Below are 21,309 nucleotides of genomic sequence, written 5' to 3' on the forward strand. Positions count from 1 at the left end.
AATGCTTACTGTACAGCACATCTTAAGAGACTAAGGTGTGAGATATCCCAACAAGATAACCACAACACAAGGCACTGAAAGACTAAGCGACATAACCCTGTCATTAACAGCTGAACAAAACAATGGGACAAAATGCTTATTATCATGTTAGAAAGTAAATTGAGAAACACATTACAGCAGTAGCAATGAATGCCATCATCAGAGTGAAAGAAACACTTGACTCCATGTTTCTTCATGTAATTTCTTCAAAATATTCCAGAAATCAAATAAAATACTAATTTATGGAAACGACCAAAAAAGACAACTCAAATCCAGTCTGCGGAGCAAAAGTCTCCAAATTCTCAAAACCTAACCTAAGAAAGGGAGTGCTCTTTGTTGGGGGCACCAAAGTATGTGATGGCAGAGGAAGCCACGCACAGCAAGCAGAAGGAGTTTTTGAAACAACCTGTACTCATAGAAAGGACACAGAGCAGTTTACATCTATGCTCAATCACACCTTTGCCTCTGAAATACAAAAGTTATACAAGAGGACATAACTGATTCTGTCATTACTGGTCTCCACATCAAGCCCCTGCCCACCCACTCATCTCCATAGGCCTTATGATTTACATCAGTATGATTGAGGAGAATCCTCTTCAAATCCACCCCTCGCCTGACTGAAGTGCTTTCCAAGGTGACCATCCCACAGCTCACACTATAACATTTAAGGTACAAGAACTAAAGAAAGATACAAGTTTCAACAGGTAGTTATCAAGAAGGGTTTCACAACAGTTGGACTAAACCAGATCACAACTGGGACAGAATCAAACACACACAGGCATACAAACTCAGACTTGTCTTTTTTATACACATTACCTTGTGATCCAAAAACTTTCAGAAAAAAAAAACCCATGAGAAGAATCCAACAAAGCTGCAGCTCATCTTTAACACATTATAACGATGATGAAATAAGAAGTCAGGAACTGGAAAAATCAGTTGTTCACTGTGTCATCCAGAGGTGATGAACTGGTACAAGAGCAATGTGATTGCAGGCTTTAAGATTTTTGTCAGTTATATTCACACAGACAATACCATTCTCAGACCTAGGTTCTCTCACATCAGCAACGTGGTAGAAATATACTGGAATCAACAGAGTTGCACATTGAGACCACTCAGACTAACTCACTCCATAACATACGGCAGAGACTGCTGAAGCACTTCTATGACCTACTGCATACACACCATTTCCCAACTTACCCCCTTTCCTTGGTTCACATCTGCCTCAGCCATACCAGGATCTCAGTAACCTGCATGATAATCTTACTTTGTTCTGCAACCAGACACAATTTATACCCAAGATCAGAAGGATCGTGGATAGTGGTCTCAATTATACGCAAAAAAAATTAAGATAATACAGGGGGGTGAGGGGGGTTATCCCTTTATTCTTCACTCCCATTATGCCTTCTCCCTCCCTAGAACCCTTCCAGGCATCAGGAATCTGTTTCTGTGGGACTCTGGGGGTGGTCATGGGGTGCATAATTATCTGCTACTGCAACAGAAAGGGTTCATCCAGGGACAAGCAAGTGACACTGATGCTGCAAGCAAGAACAGAGTACCACCTTAGACCAATATGAACTGCCTACAGACTCTCCAGATACATTTTTCTTATCCTTAGGGCAGCAGCAGGTCTAGTGGCGTCTAGTATGACTGAAAGCAAAAGATTCTCAGTTCGTCCTGAACAACAGGCTTTGCTTACTACAGAAGGAAGTTATACCACACACTTTTCCTTTTACTACCTCACGTGCATATCCAATCACACATTACTACATGCAAAACATTCAAACAAGTTTGTTACAGTATTTGTTTTCAAGCAACTGCCAGTGAAGAGCTTCAAACCTGACAAGTCATACTGACAACGGCAACCTGAGCTTGCCTTGCAGAGCACAGGTGTCTTCAAGAGGTACTTTGGCACAAGATCAGTCCCTGACCTACACTGATCCTTGACTGTCAGATAGCAAACTCCAACTCCTGGATACCAGCTTATAGACCTGACCTTTGATAATGGCAAAGCAGTGGTTTTGTTGGTAAGGATACATGCAGCTTCCACCCTCTTGACCCCAAGTACATGTACACCATATAATGTGCTAGCAATAGTTTAAATCTGGTGACAGCAAACACATGATTGAAACAGGACAGAGCTGGTGGGTCACAGAACAGCAGCATTATGCCATTCCTTGTTTTCACCCTGTGACAGGTCCAGAGGAAGACAGCAGATCAATCCCCATGTCCCAGTCTTGCCCAGAAGCAATTGTAAGCCATCTTTCTGACTACTAGTAGATACATACACTAGGTAAGCACTCTCTCACATGCATTTAAACTGCCTGAAGATTCTCCCCAACCACGTGTGGCTGTAGATCTTCCCTTCTGAGGCCACCAAGATCTCTCAACAACCCAAATCTTTCTATGTAGTAGAGGTATTTTATTGTTATTCTAGCAGAGCCTAAACTGTCCCTTCATATTCAAACACTGAGGGAAAAAAAAACACTACAGAGATCACTTCTGTTAATCAACCAATGTCAGTCTCCTGAGTAGTCAATTAAGAAGGATTCCATTGTAATTACTATAAAAATTAGATCTCTGCTACAAATGCCAACCCAAAATAGCTGCACAGGATTATATTGCAAATGCGACCTAATATACTTTTAAAAATGTGGGTTTGTAATTAACAGACTTCCAAGAAACCTAACTAATTATTACCTTTTTTATCTGGAACATAAGAAATAAGGTCAGGCACACCACCTTGAGCATCACAGTTGACTGCTTTCCCTGTGTTCAAATCAGGCACTTTTAAGAGTATGCAAGAAGTCAATCCTTTTCTTAGAAAAATCTTGCTTCTCTGTTTGTGGATTTCCAGAAGCAAATTCTTAAAACTTCTGGGAAATTTTCACCTGTTGTGCTTGTTCAGTGAGTGGTGGCAGGTAGAAGATACAGAGGGCATCTAACCCAGAAGTCTAACAACATTAGTAAGAGAGATCACGATAATGCTAGAAGAAATAGTGATTTTGCTGTCCTGCAGCCAGGAGACTGAATTTCTTATTTTGAATTACTGTGGAAGACAGGCAGAGATGAAGAGATGAATTAAATTGGCTTGAGACATGCTACAGAGGGTAACGTACACAATCTAGGAGCCTTGGGGATCTATAACGCTTTAGTATTTAACACATACATTAATTACACAGTATAGTCAGGCCACAAATGGAATTTAACACCTCAGTCTTCCCAGGCACGGGTTTTGTTCCGACTGCCTAAGCTCTGGGAACTCTGCTGCTTGCCAAGCACTACAGGCATTCAGAGCCATTGATCTGAAATACTTTAGTTCAGGAACTGCTAGCAGCCTAATACTAGCAGGAGGAGTTATCCCATCTCCTCAGCATTGGAACAATGGTAAAAGCTCCCCATCTTTTCCCTCTGCAGTCACTAGGGCTCTCATCGAACTCCTCAGCCCTGTGGAAGGGAATTATTCTTAAGCCAGTCTTCTACTGTGAGCTAAATCAGTTCACAGGTTGTAATATAGATTATGGCAAGCTCCAGGAAAACAGTGGAATTGCCTCTTTCCAATACCAGCACAGTTAAACCAGCTCAGCCCACCTCATGTGACTGCCACACAGACACATTTCACAAGATTCCAGACCTAGCTGCAAACCTGCTGAAGTCCCCTTTGCTTATCACAGCTTACTCTGCTGTAAGCTGTGAGACTGCAATGCATCTAAAGTGTTTCAGTGATCTGTATTAAACAGAATGTAGCTTACTAACTAAATAAATCCCACTTAAATAAAGAATTCTAAAGAACCTATTATGATACTTTTAATATCTAATTAGTCCAGGGCATGACCTCAATGCTGACATCAGACTGCAATGCAACATGAACTAAGATTTGATATAGTTGGCAAGAATACAGCTTTCAGCATAGTCTACACTGTAATGAGGACAGCCCTTGGAATTTAGTCTTTCCTCACCTAAGGTTTCAGCTAGAGCCATGTAGGAAAGCCTCAATAGATGTTCATAGCAAAAATTATTCTCCCCTTGCATGGGGAGAACGGAAACAGAACTTCAAGATCATTTTACCAGTTGACTCAAATGCAGCAAAACATTGCTGTTAGTCAGTTAGATTCAATTTTGGATGGCAAAGGCCGTATGCTTGGATTCCAGCACTTTCACTGGTTACAGGGACTTCTCACTACTCTTAGCAGTACTGAGGACTGATTAAAAAAAGGTGTCATTTGAATAATGAGTAACATGTCTGCCCAACTTCACAGCAAGGAAGTTTCTATTGTTTCACGATTCTTCTGAACAATTCTAATAAGCAGACGCACACAAGGCTGTGTGTTCCCAACATAGACAGGGTGCCTCAAATATTCCAGTTATGTATCATAGTAGAAATACCACCCACAGCACTGGGTGAAGTTAAAGTTACATTCTAAGTGTACGATTATATCGGTACCAGGCATTAAAAAGACATCAATGAGTTGGGTAAAATTTTATACATTTCTCTCAGGGTTTTTGTCAACTATAGAAAAAAAATCTACCCTTCCTTGCATAGTTGTTGTTCCTCAGGTTTCAAATGACCCTCATTAAGGCATATTTTAATGTGGATCCATTAATCAACTCATCAGGAGTACAGAATCAAGGCAGGGAGAAACATCAGGCAAAGGAATAAAGCTCTAACATATAGCCTGAGGAGCACTTTTATGTCCCCAGTATTCGTCCACTGAAGGCTTTAGGATTCCCTTCCACAGGCCAAACTGTACAAACTGATGAGTTTAACGGGCTCCAACATCTACATGTACTAAAAGACTAAGAAAAGAACAGTAAAAACAGGATTTGGTTTGTTAAAAAGCATTAAAAACAGATCTTAAAAACAGTACATAGAACTGTTTTTCACCTCAGAAGTAGCAGTAAGACTCTACAACATTACATGCAGCCTAAATATCAGATCTTTAAACACTAAATTCCACAACTACCCAAGGACTTACTTTAAATAAACAAGCATCCAAACTGGCTGATTCGGCTAACCTAAGTGCTAGACATTACTAGTAACCAAACTCTTCGAAGAAGTCAGAAGCATGTTTGGAAACTAACTGCAAGACAAGTGTGGATTTTATCAGTGCCACTTTGCTAACACAATCTCAAAAAGGAGCCTGTGGGCACACAGTACCAAAGAACAGTTAAAAAAACCCAGCCATACTTCCAGAGTTATTGTCTCCATGAGCCAAAGGACATGAAAAGCTGGGAATGCAAGTCTCATTTCTTTTAGTCTGTGTTTCTTCTTCCATGAACCTCTTCCAGTATGTACTATGCAACTTTAGCGTTAATACAGAGGCTTGAGAGATACCCAACACATGCACAACTTTATTTTTGGTTGGTTGGGAACAGCTGTACCTTTCCTTAAGACCGCTTTGTTTACAACTTTCTTGTCAGGTTTAACCACCTCTTCGGTGAAGTACAGTTTCATTATCTCAGGCAGTCATTCATGTTTAAATATCAATGGAACTTGATCTACAGGTACACTGAACAATATACACTATTATCACAGAATCACAGGGGTTGGAAGGGACCTCGAGGGATCATCAGGTCCAACCCCCCTGCCAAAGCAGCTCCCTAACTCATATTGCACAGATAGGTGTCCTATTTATATGGGGACAGCAAATTATCAAAACCACCATGAAGAAAACCAAGTATCAACATTTGTGTAAATTTGTTCATTAACAGTTAAGGCTCAGGAGTTCATGTCAGACAGCCAAAAAAAGTTTGCAGTAACGACCCAAATAATTGAAGCCCCTTCTAAAAAGTCAAATGTGCATTCCATAAAGACAACTCATATACAAAGAGCTCAAAAAAATTCATACTATAGCTTCCAGAGCATCATTTAAAATTATCGAGCTTATTCCTGATTTCAAAACCAAACAAAACCTTTTAGCATTATACATTTATTTTTCCACAGACTATTTCTTCCCTGTAGCACTGCACATGTTGCAGTCACAGTAATGACTAAAAGCCTGACTTTTAAAACACACTTTTATAGAGTTGACAATATCTGTATTTTAAATACTTTATATTCCTCTGCATAACACACAATGGAAATAAACTGTCACAGAGTGATGACCAGAAACATGGGCTGCACAAATACGCACAGGGTGGCAACCTTGCCCTTTATTAACAGTCACATTGTACATGAAACCAAAGTCCCCATCTCACACTCTCCATATTACAACTTCTAAGGGAAAAAAAAAAAAAACCAAAAAAAAAGAGGCATTTCGGTTTAACTTAGTGAGAGGCTTTTCCAGATACCAAGACAACTAAGACATTTAAGAAAAAATAAAGTACACCCCATCAAAGTATAAACACTGGAAGAGACACACTCAAGGGTTATACTGCATAAGGCATCTAGTAAAGACAATGTTTATTTAGCAGTTAGTGTACAACAAAGTTTTGTCAAATTTTTTGACGAAGGTGAAAAAGTGCTTCCTTCAACAGTGACAGTAACAGGTGCAATACTGAATAACTTCAAATAGATCTTCCAATGATTACACCGCTGTGATGAGCTTATCTATGTATTATTTCCTGCTGCAGATGTCAGTATTCAGCTTACAAATCTACACATTTAGGCGCTTTTCCAGCTTAGAATGAACACTGCTACATTTGCATTTGAATGCAGGGATACTACCTAGAACAGAGATCTGTATTAGGCTGAAAAGCTCAGACTAAATACCAACTTACAAGTTTCCTGGATCAGTAAAAATGTGTTTTGAATGATAAACTACTACATGCAGTATGAGTCAGGTGCCAAATCATTATGCTTTATAGGTCAGCTATTCTTGGTGTCTTGTAATTTCCATGTTTATTTAGATTGCCTTTAAAAACAAGACTGACTAGCATTTCAAATTTATGACCTTTTACATGCAATTATGATCAAACTTGTTTTTTAAGCTGCTATAAACCACTGAACATCTAGGACAGGTAGAAGACAGTAAAGCCATCTAGAGAAAGGAAGAAGAGAAGTGAATGGACAAGGTCTATGACAAGGATAAGCATTTCTTTAACACTCCTAAGCTCAATGAATTGTAATTCTCTCTGTGTATACACTGAGAGTTAAGCATCTGACTAGGACAAAACAGGACTACATCAATGAATGTGATTTACCAGCAGTCAGCATCAATCAATTAGTTCAGTCAATTTTAGCCCAGCCAAGGCCTTTTTGTTTGTCCCCCCTTCCAATGAAGTGGCATTTTATTACCCTTCTCTTACCCAGCATTCATGTCAGTTTGTAACCTTCATTTATTAACACCCTCCCAACCCAACACCACCAACAAAAAGCAGCACAACCCCCCCTTCACCTTCGGTCTTCACTCTTTATGTCTACTGCATTAGTAATGGCCTCTACCCACAACACAAATTAACTACGCTTGATCTCTCAAGGACAGATATGTGTTAGTCATGTGAATACCCATGATTAAATGTGCTTATATAATATATATTAATATATTTAAGTGTAATAGACATTTTAGATACTGCTTTGTGTCCTTCTCAAATACTGAGTCCAATATAGCCCACACATTAGCAGAGAAACTCATTTATACGACTTCAGAAAATACCCTGTTGCAATAGATACCCAACCTCCCCCATCTTACCATTTAGTGTCACAAACTACTGGAGGTTTGCATGAATTGATCACATCCCTTTTGTGCAAATTCCAATACCACCTGTGCAGACAATGCCACCTGCTACAGTGGTGTTATGATTTCCTTCAAATGCTGAGCAAGAAATGCTAACATCCTCAGGTAATGTCAATGTGTAATTCATATTTAGCAAGTGTGAAAGATCAGAGTATTGAAACAATCCAGAGAGTACACTTCTCAGCTACCCTTTTGCCCGAAGACCATCATAAAAAGAAGTTACACTGCAGCTTAACATACATGCATGCATACTCCCTCCTCTCCTTGTTAATGGTGGGAATAAATCACAAAAACAAGACAAATATCTGTATAAACGTGGAACCGTTCATACAGTTCTGACCACAGTGCAACACTGGCTGGGATAAGAGACTCTCTCCAGCAAGTTTATTGAAGTCTTCCCCTTCTCCATTTAACTTAAAAGATGCTTCTTATCCAGAGTTTTCCTGAGCACAGGTCAAGTAAGAACTCAAATTTCCATTGCTGAGACACAGGACAATTATATTCATAAGACAATGTACATGGAAAAACATTCTTCCTGCCCTCCCAAATTATATCACGGTAATTACAATTTAATACAAGCCAAAACAACCCACCAGCTAACTCACTTTATTTTTTCAAATTACATAGTTAAGTCATCCTGGACACATTTAAAAACAGCAGGTTATACAATCATGCACTGGGACCTTCTTTACCTGCTGAAATGAACCAATCAATTAAACGAAGAGCTTGGTTTTACAGGTTTGATTTTTTTGATAGGTTGCTATTTACCAACAGGAACATCCATTCATATTTTTCCTATTGGTTGCAGATGGCTTCTGTACTTCATATTGTCTTGCATACAACAAAACCTGTTACGTTCTGACTGTACTAGGCACACAACAGACCCATGACATTAACACTTAAACAACTGCAGAGAGTAGGTAGGTTGTGGTACACCTCCCTCAATAACAAAAACTTACTAGGAGTACTTCAGTGCTGCTCTTCCTGCACAAGCTTCTCAAGATTTTATCAATTCTATAGTTTTTGGTTTTATTTCCAGGACATTCAATAGCCCAACTACCTAAAAGCCAGCTAAAGCTCCCAAAGACAACATTTAACAACTACCATCTAACAGTTCAAGGTCTTTCTATAGTAGTAATACAGATGCTATGATAAAGAGCGCCAGATACAAGGGTTCATGCATGAACTGCAAAAACTTCCTTCAATAAAGCCCTTAAGATCATAAAAAACCCCCTCTTCACTGCTTTCTATTCCAGCCCAAGACATGTAATTTTTTTTGTATTTAGCTATCATTAAGCAAATTTCTAAATCTCTTTGAGACAAGACATCTCAGAGGAAATGCCTCTCCTTCAGAGGAAGGCCTAGAGAATGAACACGCAACACTAAGCTGGATACTTTTTTCCACATCACACCTTGCATCACCAGTAAAAACAGGGAAGTTGGCTTACTCCAGTTTTGGTAGCTCAAGTTCCTTCCCTGCACGAACTGCAAGCAAAGAGGTTTACCTATTGACTTGAAGTTTAAACTTGGTAAATATGTTGGCTGCCCAAGATGACTGTGAATATTAAACTACCTTTATTCCTAACATTTCTAACAGTCTCATACAGTTCTTGGCCTACTTTAATGCATCAGCGAGCAGAGCTAGTACACAAATATTATTCATAACTTATTACAAACCAAAATAGCAATAAAAAGGAAAACAAGGTCATCATGTTTGGCAAAGAACATGATAGTGTGGAAAAAAAATTGTTAGGATACTGAAGAATGTGCACAAGTTTATCCTTAAGCATCCAAATGATCCAAGAGTTTTGTGGAATTAATCCTCTTAAAGGATTCCAGTAACTATTTGAAATACAGAAGTTGTGCAGTTGGCTCTTGCCTCTAATCTCACCCCTTGACTTGAAAAAAAACCCAGGTGGATTTCTTTGAAACTCAACTCTGATGCAAGATATGTCTGGGTTACCAAGTTGTAAATACTATAAACCGTATCAAAATACTGTTAAGATCTTCCTGGAGTGAATTCCTATTTTCTACACACCTTTCAGAACTCTTTTTCTTGTACTTCCATTACTGAGACAAATCAAGTATCAAAGAGGCACACAGGACATGTCCTTCTGGAATACTAATACAGGATTGGGGTGCAGGGCTGTGTATTTTCCACACCGTTCAGAGCTGTGTTTCTTAGGCAAAAACACAAAGGCACAGAGGAAACCAGGATACAATTTTGTCACCAGTGTTTAAAGAAATGAAGAAGATCAGAACTGGAGAATTTAAAACCACTTTACAAATAACTAAATCTTGGGAAATGCCTGGAATACATCATGTACTACACAGACAGACTAACATAGGGAATGGTAATGGCAGTCAGAGAGTAAACAAGTTATGCCAAGTGTTTCCATACACATTTGGGACATTCTGGGTGATACTCATTACAGATCAATAGTTTGGCAAAGCAACTTAAACTTCTCTTCCTTTTCCAAGAAGAATTTTGCATCTTTAGCCAACAATTATTACACTTTCAGAACACCACCAACCTTGCAAAAAAATCCTCCAGTTTTGAAAAGGAAAATCTGCAGAGAGAAGCGTATGCAGAATTCTACTTCTCATGCTAACCCAAACAACCAAGCTTTGAGCTGGACATCTGATCAGTGAAGAATCTGAAGACTTTATTGAGAGACTGGCCAAACACCAAGACACACTTTGTGAAGAGATGATGGACACCCCAAGCCTGTCATTATTTAAGACATGGTTGTACAACACCTGTAACGACATGCTTTAACTTGGACAGCTCTGAATTGGTCAGGCAGTTGGACTAGGTGATTGTTGTAGAACCCTTTCAACTGAAATAGGCTGTTCTATTTACCTCTTCTACTATAGCCCTTCAAACTGTAACACAGAAGGGGCAATAGTACGAAATATATACATAGGGCAGCCTTTGCTAAAAATCTCTCTGCTCAAATGTAAGCTTGATAAGTCTTCCAGGCAGGTTACAGGTTCTCTAGTTTGTATTTACAATTAGGAAGAGACAACCGTCAAGTCATGAAATTAGTAAATGAATGTAAATGGATTTTGGAAAGGGCTGCTTTCCAACATCACCCTCTTGAAAGCTTCCACATCAGAAAGCATAAATTTCTTAACTCCTGATTAAATACAGAGGAAGCAAATCATGAAGAGGTGGTACTTAAACCTTAAGAAGTGTTTCCTCTCTCATTCAAACTTCCTGGTCTGTCAGTCTCTTTCAAGCACAGGAAGTTTTCTAACTTTTATTCCATCCTGAATTAATGCAATTCACCTTCACTTATTTGTTTTACTAGAAAGATCCTGGTAGAACATGGTTAGTTCTTGAGAGCACATGCAGTTGAATACATAGAAACACAGATGCACTCATGGACGGGAGAGAGCAGTGTACAAAAAGGCTCTTTAAACAGGAAAAGGATATATACAGATACAAAAGCAACAGCCAGATTTTTTGTTCTGATACATTAGTCATTTTATGCATTCCTTGATATTAAGTCTAGCTGGTCCTCTTATAAGTACAATGTGAAAATTAAGTGGAAAAAGAACAAGTAACTCACTACATATACCTAAGGCCAGCAAATTACAGTGTTCTTTTCTAGTAAGAGCAGACTCCTACACAGACACACATTCCTTTAAAACAAAAACTTGAAGAAATATACATTTCTGAGGAATATAATGTAATTATGGCACAATTATAGAGAGAGTGACAAGCAAAGTGCTCTAATCAAAGACAAGAGCAGATGTAAGGCCTTGCCACATTGCACTTTTTCCTACCTGAAACAGATTACTATTAAGCAAGTTCCTGTGAATAACTTAAGTTTTACCAGAACATAATACAGGATGTTAGCTATGAAAAGAAAAATAAAGTGACATCACCCTGATCCTTACACTACCAAATTACTGCCCCTTCCTATTATTAATTCTATTAATATTTTACTGTATGTAATTAATATCTAATCCTTGCTGAACTGTCAGGAAAATAACCTTGAGGCTCCTCAAGACAGGCTACGAAAATTCCAAAGTAGTACAGTCTTTCCACACAAACCTGGCCCTAAAATGACATACAGTTTACCCTGACATAAGCTTCTCTCCTTTAACTCCAAACCCCTGCCAGTTGCATACATTCTTGTGCTGTTAAGAACACTAACAGAATTATCTTCCAGGGTTTTTTCCCCAGTCTTAACATAAGTAGTTTGAAAGCTCTTCCAGTGGTTAGCCATCCTCACTACAACAGTATTAAGTCAGTCTAACCTATTTTATCTGGAGTCTGAACATGGGCAATTGGTCTCACTGCAGTTAATTCAGCTATGCACAGAGCCACTGCCGTTACACACCTTCTCTTTGTGCAATTACCAGGAAATCAAGAAAAGGTTAAAAATAGTTTTGAGTAGGCATACATCACACTAACTCCTTTAGACTGGTTGACACTTGGATTACTTGGAACAGTTTTTTAGGAGGAAATGAATTGCTTATATATATATTTTAAAAGCATATAAATATATATACTTTGATGGTAAATTAGGAAATTAATATTCTTCAACCTAGGGCACAAGTGTCTTACTCGAAATTCTTCCAAAGTGAGTTTGCCAATTCATATCCTCCAACATTTCAAAACAGAATTTGTACCTCCTGAAGAAGCCTCTCACCTGCATAAAGCACTGACAATCAACCAGCTCTTCTCATTGTTTTCTGAAGCTTTAAGTACTGCAAACATTATTTTAGAGTATGACATGTACACCACCATTATTACATCCTTAACTGACACCATATACAAAACTAACATTCCATTACCAAACTACTTCCAGGGCAGTCCCCTGCTTGCAACTTCCAGTTAGCACCCTACATCTCTACGGTGCAACAACAGGTCATCTCTCATGCTTCCTAAACCTTTTACCTTACCAGCTTCCAAAAAGTTGCCCAATTCCATAGGTGTAATCTATACTTGTTACCAAAACTTGGTAATTTTGGCTGCATCTGATTTCAAACTGGGATGGGCAATCTCATTCTAGCCTCAAATAAATTCCATCAATCTGTCATAGAAGTGCATGACACCACTACGTCTCTGACTTCAACAGAAAAACACTGTTGGCACAGGTGGGTTTCATACCACAGATTTAACAAGTTTCTTTAGATGGAAACAGTACTTACATTGCTCCCTACAGAAGCTGCTCCTCACTATCAGCCAGACTTCGTAACTTGCATGAATGCTCAGGTGAAAAGAACACTCTCCAGCATTAAATACAACAAAGTTTTGGTGCAACTGAAGGTGAAATACCCACTAAGCTGCTACTATTACTCAAGACTTGGGAGGGAAACAAACCCTTTTCACCACCTGAGTATCTTGCTTGACACAGTATGAGAGTTTTCTTACACTTGAAATTTGGCCATTTGCGGTGAACTGTCATGTTTTTCTTTGCAAAATTATCTGGTTAAAGATCTTGGATCTTTTCATGTGGGTATATCTGAAGTTACTAAGCTCAATAGCAAACTAAAAGGTAAAATTAAGGCTCACAGAAAGGCTCACAAGCTCACAGAAAAATCTCTTCCAGCTCTTCACACCTAATTGCAAACTCTTGTGTCGTTTCCCTCCTACCAAATTGTCGAACACGTATGTTCTGAACAATCCCATCTATGACTTAACTGTGTTTAAAATTAAGAACAAGAAAGATTAGACTGGTATATAAAATTTATGCCTCCTACTATGAGCTAGCAGAAAAGCTGGACAAAGGAGAACATGAGTAAACAGGAAATAACACTCTTCCAGTTCGCAGGAATCCCAAGTCAAAGGATATGCACCTGTTTTATGATCTGTTACAATTTTGCATTCACATAATTCTGATTCTTAAACACTGCATCAGCAAGGTAAGTTATTTTAAGAGTACACAGTTGTTTAGTTAACAGAAAGCAAGTCCTTTTGTAGAAACATGTACAGAATACAGTTTCTTAAACTGCAAGAATGTAATGGACAGAAGACTGCAGGACCTTTAGTGCAACTTACATATGTAACTGTTTTGGGTTTGCCCCCCCTAGGTCAGACAGTCAATGCCAGCTGGCTCCAAGATGCCCCAAGCCTACCACCAGCCAAGGCCAAGCCCATCAGCGGCAGCACCTCCAAGTTAATGTATTTAAGGACAAAAACCCAAACTAGCATCAGCTTCTTGTCGCCAGAGAGGAGCAAGAAGATATGAGAAACTCTGCAAACACTAAGGTCAGTGAAGGAGGGGGAGGAGGTACTCCAGGAGCCAAAACAAAGATATCCCCTGCAGTCCATGGAGGATGATTGTGGAGCAGATATCCAGCTGCAGCCCATGATGGACCCCACATAGGAGCCGATGGACGCCCCTAAAGGCAGCTTTGACATGATGGGAAGCAAGCTCCTGTCAGGACCTGCAACCCCCCCACGCTGGAGCAGTCTGTTCCCACAGGTCTGCTTCTCAAGGAAGGGACCCAGGCTGGAGCAGTCCGTGAAGAACTGCAGCCCGTAAGAAGGACTCACAGTGGAGGACTGCCACCCATAAGAGGGATGCCACAGAGTAGCAGGGGAGGAATGTGAGGAGTTGTTGTGTTGTGTCTGTCCCTCGTCCGGTGCCTCCCCCTCCCCCACCCCCCAGGAGGAAGGATTGGCATATACAATGTGTGATCAACTGACCCCAACCCCCTTCCCAGTCCCCTTGTGCTGCTGGGTGGAGGACAGAAAGAAATGGGGAGTGAAGTTGAGCGCAGGAAGAAAGGAAGGCCAGGGGGAGGTGTTTTAATATTTGGGTTTATTTCTCATTACCCTACTCTGTTTTGATTGGATTAATTTTTCTCCTGGTCAAGCCTGTTTTGCCCATGACAGTAACTGCTGAAGGATCTCCCCCTGTCCTTATCTTGACTCCCAAGCCTTTCGCTGTATCTCCTCTCACCTGTGCAGGAAAGGGAGTGACAGAGCAGCTTTGGTGGTCATCTGGCCTCCAGCCACGATCAAACCTCTACAGTAATTCCAAGACCATTGGTATACTGACTCATTACATCACAGAAATCACATCTTAAACATTGGCATATCAAGCCCCTTCTTGTATGTTCCTTACCAGCTTTTTTCCTTCATAAGGTAAACCCAAGTATTTTAGCAGCAAACAATCAGGATGCTGTATTTAGCAAATACTAAGAGGTTGTGCTGATATTAGAGAAAAATAGTTGTGTCTAATAGTGAATTTGTACACACATAAAGAGAAGAAAAAAACCCTTTTCTTAAACATCTCCAAAGCCATGGCTAGGAAAAGAACAACTATTGATTTAAAGGTATCAAAGGCACATTTTAAACTATTTAAAGAGTGCTCAAACACCAAGTAACTGAGTATGACAACAGCACATGCAGACTTAATTCCACCTTTTGCGCAACCTGTTAGTTACATCGTAACACATATGCAAAGGAAAACAGTAAGCACTGAATGAACAGCTGTACAGCTTCTAATTTCAGACTCTGGGTGCTTAATTCTTCTACCCACTACTAGCAACACTAACTAAAATTAGAAAGCGAGCTCAAATTTTCAACTCTGAACCTTAAGAACAGTGCACTACACACAGTGATACACGCAGTTCATCCACTTGGCAGAAATCTAGGGGGGGACAAGAAAGCTGCTACTCCAGAGTTCAGATGAGGGCAAAGATTAACCATCAGACCACGATCCAAGTCGGAAGAGGAAGTTAAGAGCAATACAATAAAGCAACAGGACTTCTCACCACTTGATACTCTCTTCCCTGCCTCAATAGCAAGGATAGAGGCACCAGGATTTAAGAAAATTTACCAGATGGAATACATGCATTTAAACTATACAAATGTGAACATGCAAAAGAGTAAATGGAAACATAACTTCCAAAACCTTAGTATTACCATCATAAGAGGGGCACTTACAACCGGGTGACAAACTTAAGAGAAAATAAAAGAAACTTCAGATCCATAATGACTATCATGCAGATAGGATGGCTAATACCTCTGGAAAGGTCTTTCTTCAACATAGACACGTTCAGGTAATTCACATCTCTGATGTATGCTAGGGCATTTAGTTAAAACCATTTCTGCTCCCACACTAATCTTTCTTGAAGCACTGCTTCAGCTAAAGTTTACACTTCCTGATATTTTAAGTACGCCTTATAAATGTTGATATAAACATAAATAACCAACAGGTATCTACACTGACAAGAATTTTCCACAGATTTTTAAGTTATCTACAATGCCTCAACCCCCTCCCAAATTCTTTTTTTAGAATTTTTTAGCTTGTCTCCCACATCCTTTCCTTTCAGAAAAAGGCAGGGAAAAAAAGTATCATTTTCCCTCGTTTACTGTAGGCCATCGAATCTGGGATGCTGCAAAGCTATGAATGCTTGCTTTCTGAAACAAGTGACTGAACGTGATCACAAAGTTTCAGTCCACATTATTTTCTCAGTAAAGCATTTTGTCTCAAGTTAGCTCCACTCTGCTTTTGGGGCGTTCTCCTTTCAGTCTAGGAGCTGGATTTCCAGATAAAGAAAAGCTACACCCCCCTCCTCTTCCCTCAGAAAACACAAAACAAGCCATACAAATTCACACCTTTTTTTTTTTTTAAAAAAAATAGGTCTGTCACAAAGGATAAGCAAATCCAATCATCTACTTTTTTTATTCAGGCAGCTATGAATTAAAATAGACTCATTAGCCAAATGAGCATTACTATATTATGAACAGTGATCTATTGTCTGGTTCTTAAAATAAAGCATTAAAGATGTGTCTTGCTCAAAGGCAAGATTTTGAGGTAACACAAGGAATGTTTAGTGTTGCATAAGACATGTCATTAAATTTTGAAGGCTTTTTCTTTGAGAGATGTGTATGTCTCCTGATAGTTTTTAGTTTCTTTGATTTAGCAACAGACATGGCAACAGCCACAACGCGTTTACCCTGGAAACTTGGGAGCTAAACCAACTGTCAGAACACAGCATCAGTTGGTAATTCCAAGTACCACTGTCGGTATTCCAAACAGCTTTTTACTATTTTACCTCCAAACAAAACCACTAACCAAAGCTAACACTTACTAAGCTAAAACTCATTAACAGAATTAACATGACTTTAAGGTCCTTAGTTACCACGATTTAAAGAGTCACTATCCCTCTCACCAACTGCGTATTTATGAACTCAGATCAACTTGGTAAAGTTGGGTTTCCTTCGGAAGACTTACAAAACATCACTGCTGAATTGAGGCTTCCAGTTGTCATAATGAACGTCGGCTATTTTCCATATTTATTCCTTGTACGAATGGGATGGGAGAAAGATAAGATGAAAGGGAAGCAAAATAGATTCCTTTTTGTGCATCAAAACACTAATTAGTCATTTAAATACCTTGTGACTTGATGCTTGAATATTAAATCTCTTTGATTACACTTTTCCCTAGGGAAAGGTATTTAGTCAGCAGGAGAGCTCTTTACTCCAAATGTGTGTTCATTTAAGATTTATGCAAAACTCAAAGCAACGTTAGAATTCTGTTTATAAAAGTTATAAACGTCTGTCACACTAGCTGGAGATGCCTACTCACCCAGATTCTTACAGACCCTTTGCTATTTGTTTCTACAGAAACAGGTAATAGAAAGTATCTATTATTCTCGTAAGTATGATAAAAAAGCCCATAACTCAAACCTTCAACTGCTATATAAAACAAACTCCTCCCAACTTTCTTAAATCCTGCATGGTATGAAGTCTGGGAAACAGAATGTATTAGGGTATTAAACCCACGAGGCTTGCCATAATTTCAGTCAGTTACTGTGTCACTCTGCTGTCAACTCCAAAAAAAACAGAAAGTTTCTGGGGGGCAACAAGAGGGAAGGAAAGAAATTGAAGGGGAAGAAGGGGAAAGAGTTTAACATCAACTATTTTATGTAAGAAGATCCAGGAAGAATTCAGGAAGACACCTGCATTTACTGATGACAAAGTACTTTCTCTTGGGCGTGTGTGTTTGGGTGCATATGTATACATATGTAAAACAGAGGCATGAGCAAACTGTGGAAAACTACTTACACCCGCAGCTCTGAAGTTCAACCCTTAGAGCTAGATTTAGTAAACAAAACCATCACACTAACCACAGAAACAAGTCTTATAATTAACATTTTAAAAAAAAAAATCCTCCCTTGCCCATAACTACTTTTCCTCAGCTAGGAAATACATCTGAGTTTATGGAAGCTATATAGTTACCCCACTAATTTCGCAGCCTGAAAACTTGTATCTGCCAGGCAAGCAGTAAGAGAAGAGAACAGTCTGACATTTCTACATGAACAAACACGTGCATACACATTTCCTCGCTTTAACGGAGAAATACACTCGGCAAGCATCACAGCAAACAGAACTTTAAAATTCTGACACGAGTGGAAATGAAGGGTGCTCCCTCTCATACTCAAAAACCACAGGTATCAATTCTGAAGACATCTGTATCAAACAAAGCAAGAGCTACCTACTACTTAAATGCTACTACTATCCGGATACCATGCCCAAGTTCTCAGAACCTTCACAAAAAACCCAGCCACCACAACAAAGCCACAACCCCCTCCCCAATCCCACTTCACAACACACATTTTAGTGGATGTTTAAAGCAATTTATGACCTGCACGGGAGTTAGAAACATCGAATTATGTTACAGTGGTAGGCAGATATACTAGAAAAGCCTCAGAGAGCAGTTACTGAATGGAGAAAGCAACATGCAGAGCACTACTGTGCAGACAAAACCAGTGAAGTTAGAGCAATAGTGTCAACAAAACCAAGGCTAAATTTAAAGAAGATGTGTGTATTTTAAGTTCCAGAGAAGTAAACCAAAGTTTGCCACAACTAGAAATACAAAAAGGAACTTTACAGCCTGCCACCTTCAAAGGACAACGGCAGCCTGACAGCTCACAAAATAGTCACGTTTGTTCTCACCACTAAATTTCAAAACCTGTTTACATAACCGTCTTTCTATGGTTCACTCTTATTTGCCGTGCTTCATGTGTGAATGAGGAAAACGCTACACTAGGGAAATATTTCAAGACCTGCAAACACCGAAAATAAGAAATAACCCTCTGCAGCAGGGGTCTCCAGCAATAACAGCTATCGAATGCCATTCCCATCCCGGGAGGCGTTGAGCGAATTAAGTGATTAAGCGATCTGGCAATTCGAAAGGGTTTAAGTTTCATTCTCCATTTGGACAGCAGAGCCGAGAAGGAAGTGACAGACTTTTCGCATCAGACCTCGGGTTCTGTTACTCGGAGCAGCACCGACTTCCGCGTTTCCACACAGCGAACATCACAATTTTATTTACACCGCCTGACGCCTGCCCTTGAAGGCTCTGCTGGCGTCTCCAAATAAGCCCCAACAGAGACGCTTCCACTTTCTATTTCTGGCAGCGCACAGGGTCGCACAGCGGCACAGAGCTAAGTTCCTGCTGGGGCAGCTCGGCGGCCGCCCCCAGCTCCCGCCGGCTCTGCGCTGACTAGCGGCAGCCCGAGCGTTACCGCCCGCCGGCAGGCACGCCGCCACAACACGTGCGCGGCTACGCCGGTAAAGACAACAACGCGGCAGCCAGCGCCGGGCTCCGCGCAGCTCCCCGCGCCCGGAGGCCCGAGGCCTGCTCCCTCCCCCCCTGCCCGCGCCCGGCCGCCGCTTCCCGCCCGAAGGCGGCCCGGGCGGGCGCGCGCGCTCCCGCGCTTGCACCCACAACTTCCTCGCGCCACCCCGCCGCCGAGCGCCCCCTGCGGCGGCGGCCGGCTCAGCAGCGCCACCCGGCGGCGCAGAGCGGGCACGGTGACGCCGAGGCCCGTCTCCCCGCCGCTGCCGCACAAGGCCCGGCCCAAGAAAAAAGAGACAAAATGGCGGCCGTCCGCGGTGTCACGTGACCCCCTTTGTGCCTTTCGGGGCCTCCCGAAAGGGCCGCCAGCCACCGCGGGGCGCGGGGTGGGGGGAGAGGGGGCCGCGGGGAAGCGCCGGGGAAGGTGCGGTAAGGGGCCGCCGGGCTCGGCACCTTCCCTTCCCGTGCGTCTCCCCCCCTCCCGGCGGGCGGGGAGAGCGGGGAGAAGATGGCGGCCATTTTGTGCTTGCGCAGAGGCGAAGGTGGGGGCCCCGGGTGCGGGGGGGATGGAGGGACCCGGCCGAGGGGGGGGGGGGGGGTCTCACGTACCGACTCCTCTTCCTTCTCCATGCCCGTGGGCATCTGCGGCACGGCCCGGTTAATGGAGGCATATTCGGCCAAGTCGGGCAGGTCCTCGCAGCGGAAGACGGGCAGCGGCTTGGACGCGTCCAGCGCCCGGGCCCGGAACGACAGTTTGCTCATGTTAGGCGGCGATGGCGGCTCCGGCTGGGAAGGGGGGGGCGACAGCAAGCGCGCTCCGAGCTGAGAGCCGGACCCCGCCGAGCGCTCTCATGGAGGGACCGCAGCTCCCCCGGCAGGGCGGGGCGCACTCCGACACGAGGCCCGGCGGCGCCGGCTGGCGCGGCTGGGCTGGGCGCTGGCTTCTCTCCTCCGCCGCTCCGGCTCCGCTCAATACGCCACGGCCAACATGGCGGACATTAAACCTCGACTGGCCGCCTCTTTCAGCCAACCCCAGCGCCACAGCCATTCCCACACTGCATCGCGCAAGGGCGCGGGCACAGCGCCGCCCGGGGGAGAGCGCGCGCAGCGCGGGCACGGGAGCGCGGGCTCGGGAGCGCGGGAGAGCTCGCGGCGGCCGGGCGGCGGGCACGGGGCACCGCTCGCGGGAGGGGGGTGCGGGGGCGCAGCCGGGCCCCGTCTCGCGTGGGGGTGGGGGTGTGCGTGCGCGCAAGAGCTCTCCCTCCGCGTGCGGCCCGGGCCACGCGCTCGCCTGCCTCGGTGCTGCGCCGGGGCAGGAGCGCTCCGCTCCCGCGGGGACAGGGCGCTTCGGCCGGCCCCGGCTGCCCCGAGGGGAAGCCTCCGCCGCCCTGCGAGGAGCGACGCCGCTCGCCGACAGCCTCCTAGCTACGGGAAGCAGGGGGAAACAGAAGCGGGGCAGAGCGGGAAAGTGCCGCGCTCCCCCACCTTTCCGGACGCTCGGTGTCCGGCTGCACAGCGGACCGCAGCACAGCGTACCCCGAGCGCTAGGCTCGCCGCAGCCTGGCCGGGCTGCGGGGCCGCCCGGTCCCCTTCGAGCGCGGCGCCTCCCGCAGCGGCGGCTGTGTGTCCGACTGCGGGGCGGCTGAAGGGCTGCCCGGCGAGGGGGAAGCGCTCCTCGGCTCAGAGCCCGGCTGGAGCCCCGCGGCGGGTGGCAGCGGCGCCTGTCCCCGTGCCCCGCGGCACCTGTCCCCGTGCCCCGCGGCGCCTCCCGCCCGCTCAGCAGCACCTGCCCGCCGGGCTCCGTCCCTCCCTGCGTCGCGGCACCGAGTTCGCGCTTATGCTAAACGAAGGAGAAGCGCAGGGACCTCCCTGGAAACGCGGGGGACTCTGAGAACCGGTCACCTCCGCCACAGCGTTTCCAGCCCGTTTCTCTGAGGCGTTCGTTCGTTCGTTCGCCAGCCCGGTCCAGAAGCGAAGTGCAGACACGTGAACTAGTTTAACCCTTCCTTGGATCTAAGTTACCGGTTACTTGCTCAAGCGAG

General features: G+C 43.1%; 1 protein-coding gene across 5 annotated transcripts in view; it reads right to left on the reverse strand.

Moving 5' to 3' along the window:
* The window catches only part of EPC1 (enhancer of polycomb homolog 1), a gene marked incomplete at its 5' end in the record, with an annotated part of 46,549 nt that extends 26,520 nt beyond the window's left edge, over positions 1 to 20,029 (reverse strand). For all 5 annotated transcript variants that reach the window (XM_084280375.1, XM_084280374.1, XM_084280373.1 and 2 more), the window contains one exon: positions 19,877 to 20,029. In XM_084280375.1, the coding sequence (XP_084136501.1) occupies positions 19,877 to 20,029 (153 nt within the window). The remainder of the gene's footprint in view (positions 1 to 19,876) is intronic.
* Between the last annotated feature and the right edge of the window lie 1,280 nt (positions 20,030 to 21,309).

Source organism: Gallinula chloropus (assembly GCF_964237585.1).
Source record: "Gallinula chloropus genome assembly, chromosome: 2".
NCBI classification, from domain to species: domain Eukaryota; kingdom Metazoa; phylum Chordata; class Aves; order Gruiformes; family Rallidae; genus Gallinula; species Gallinula chloropus.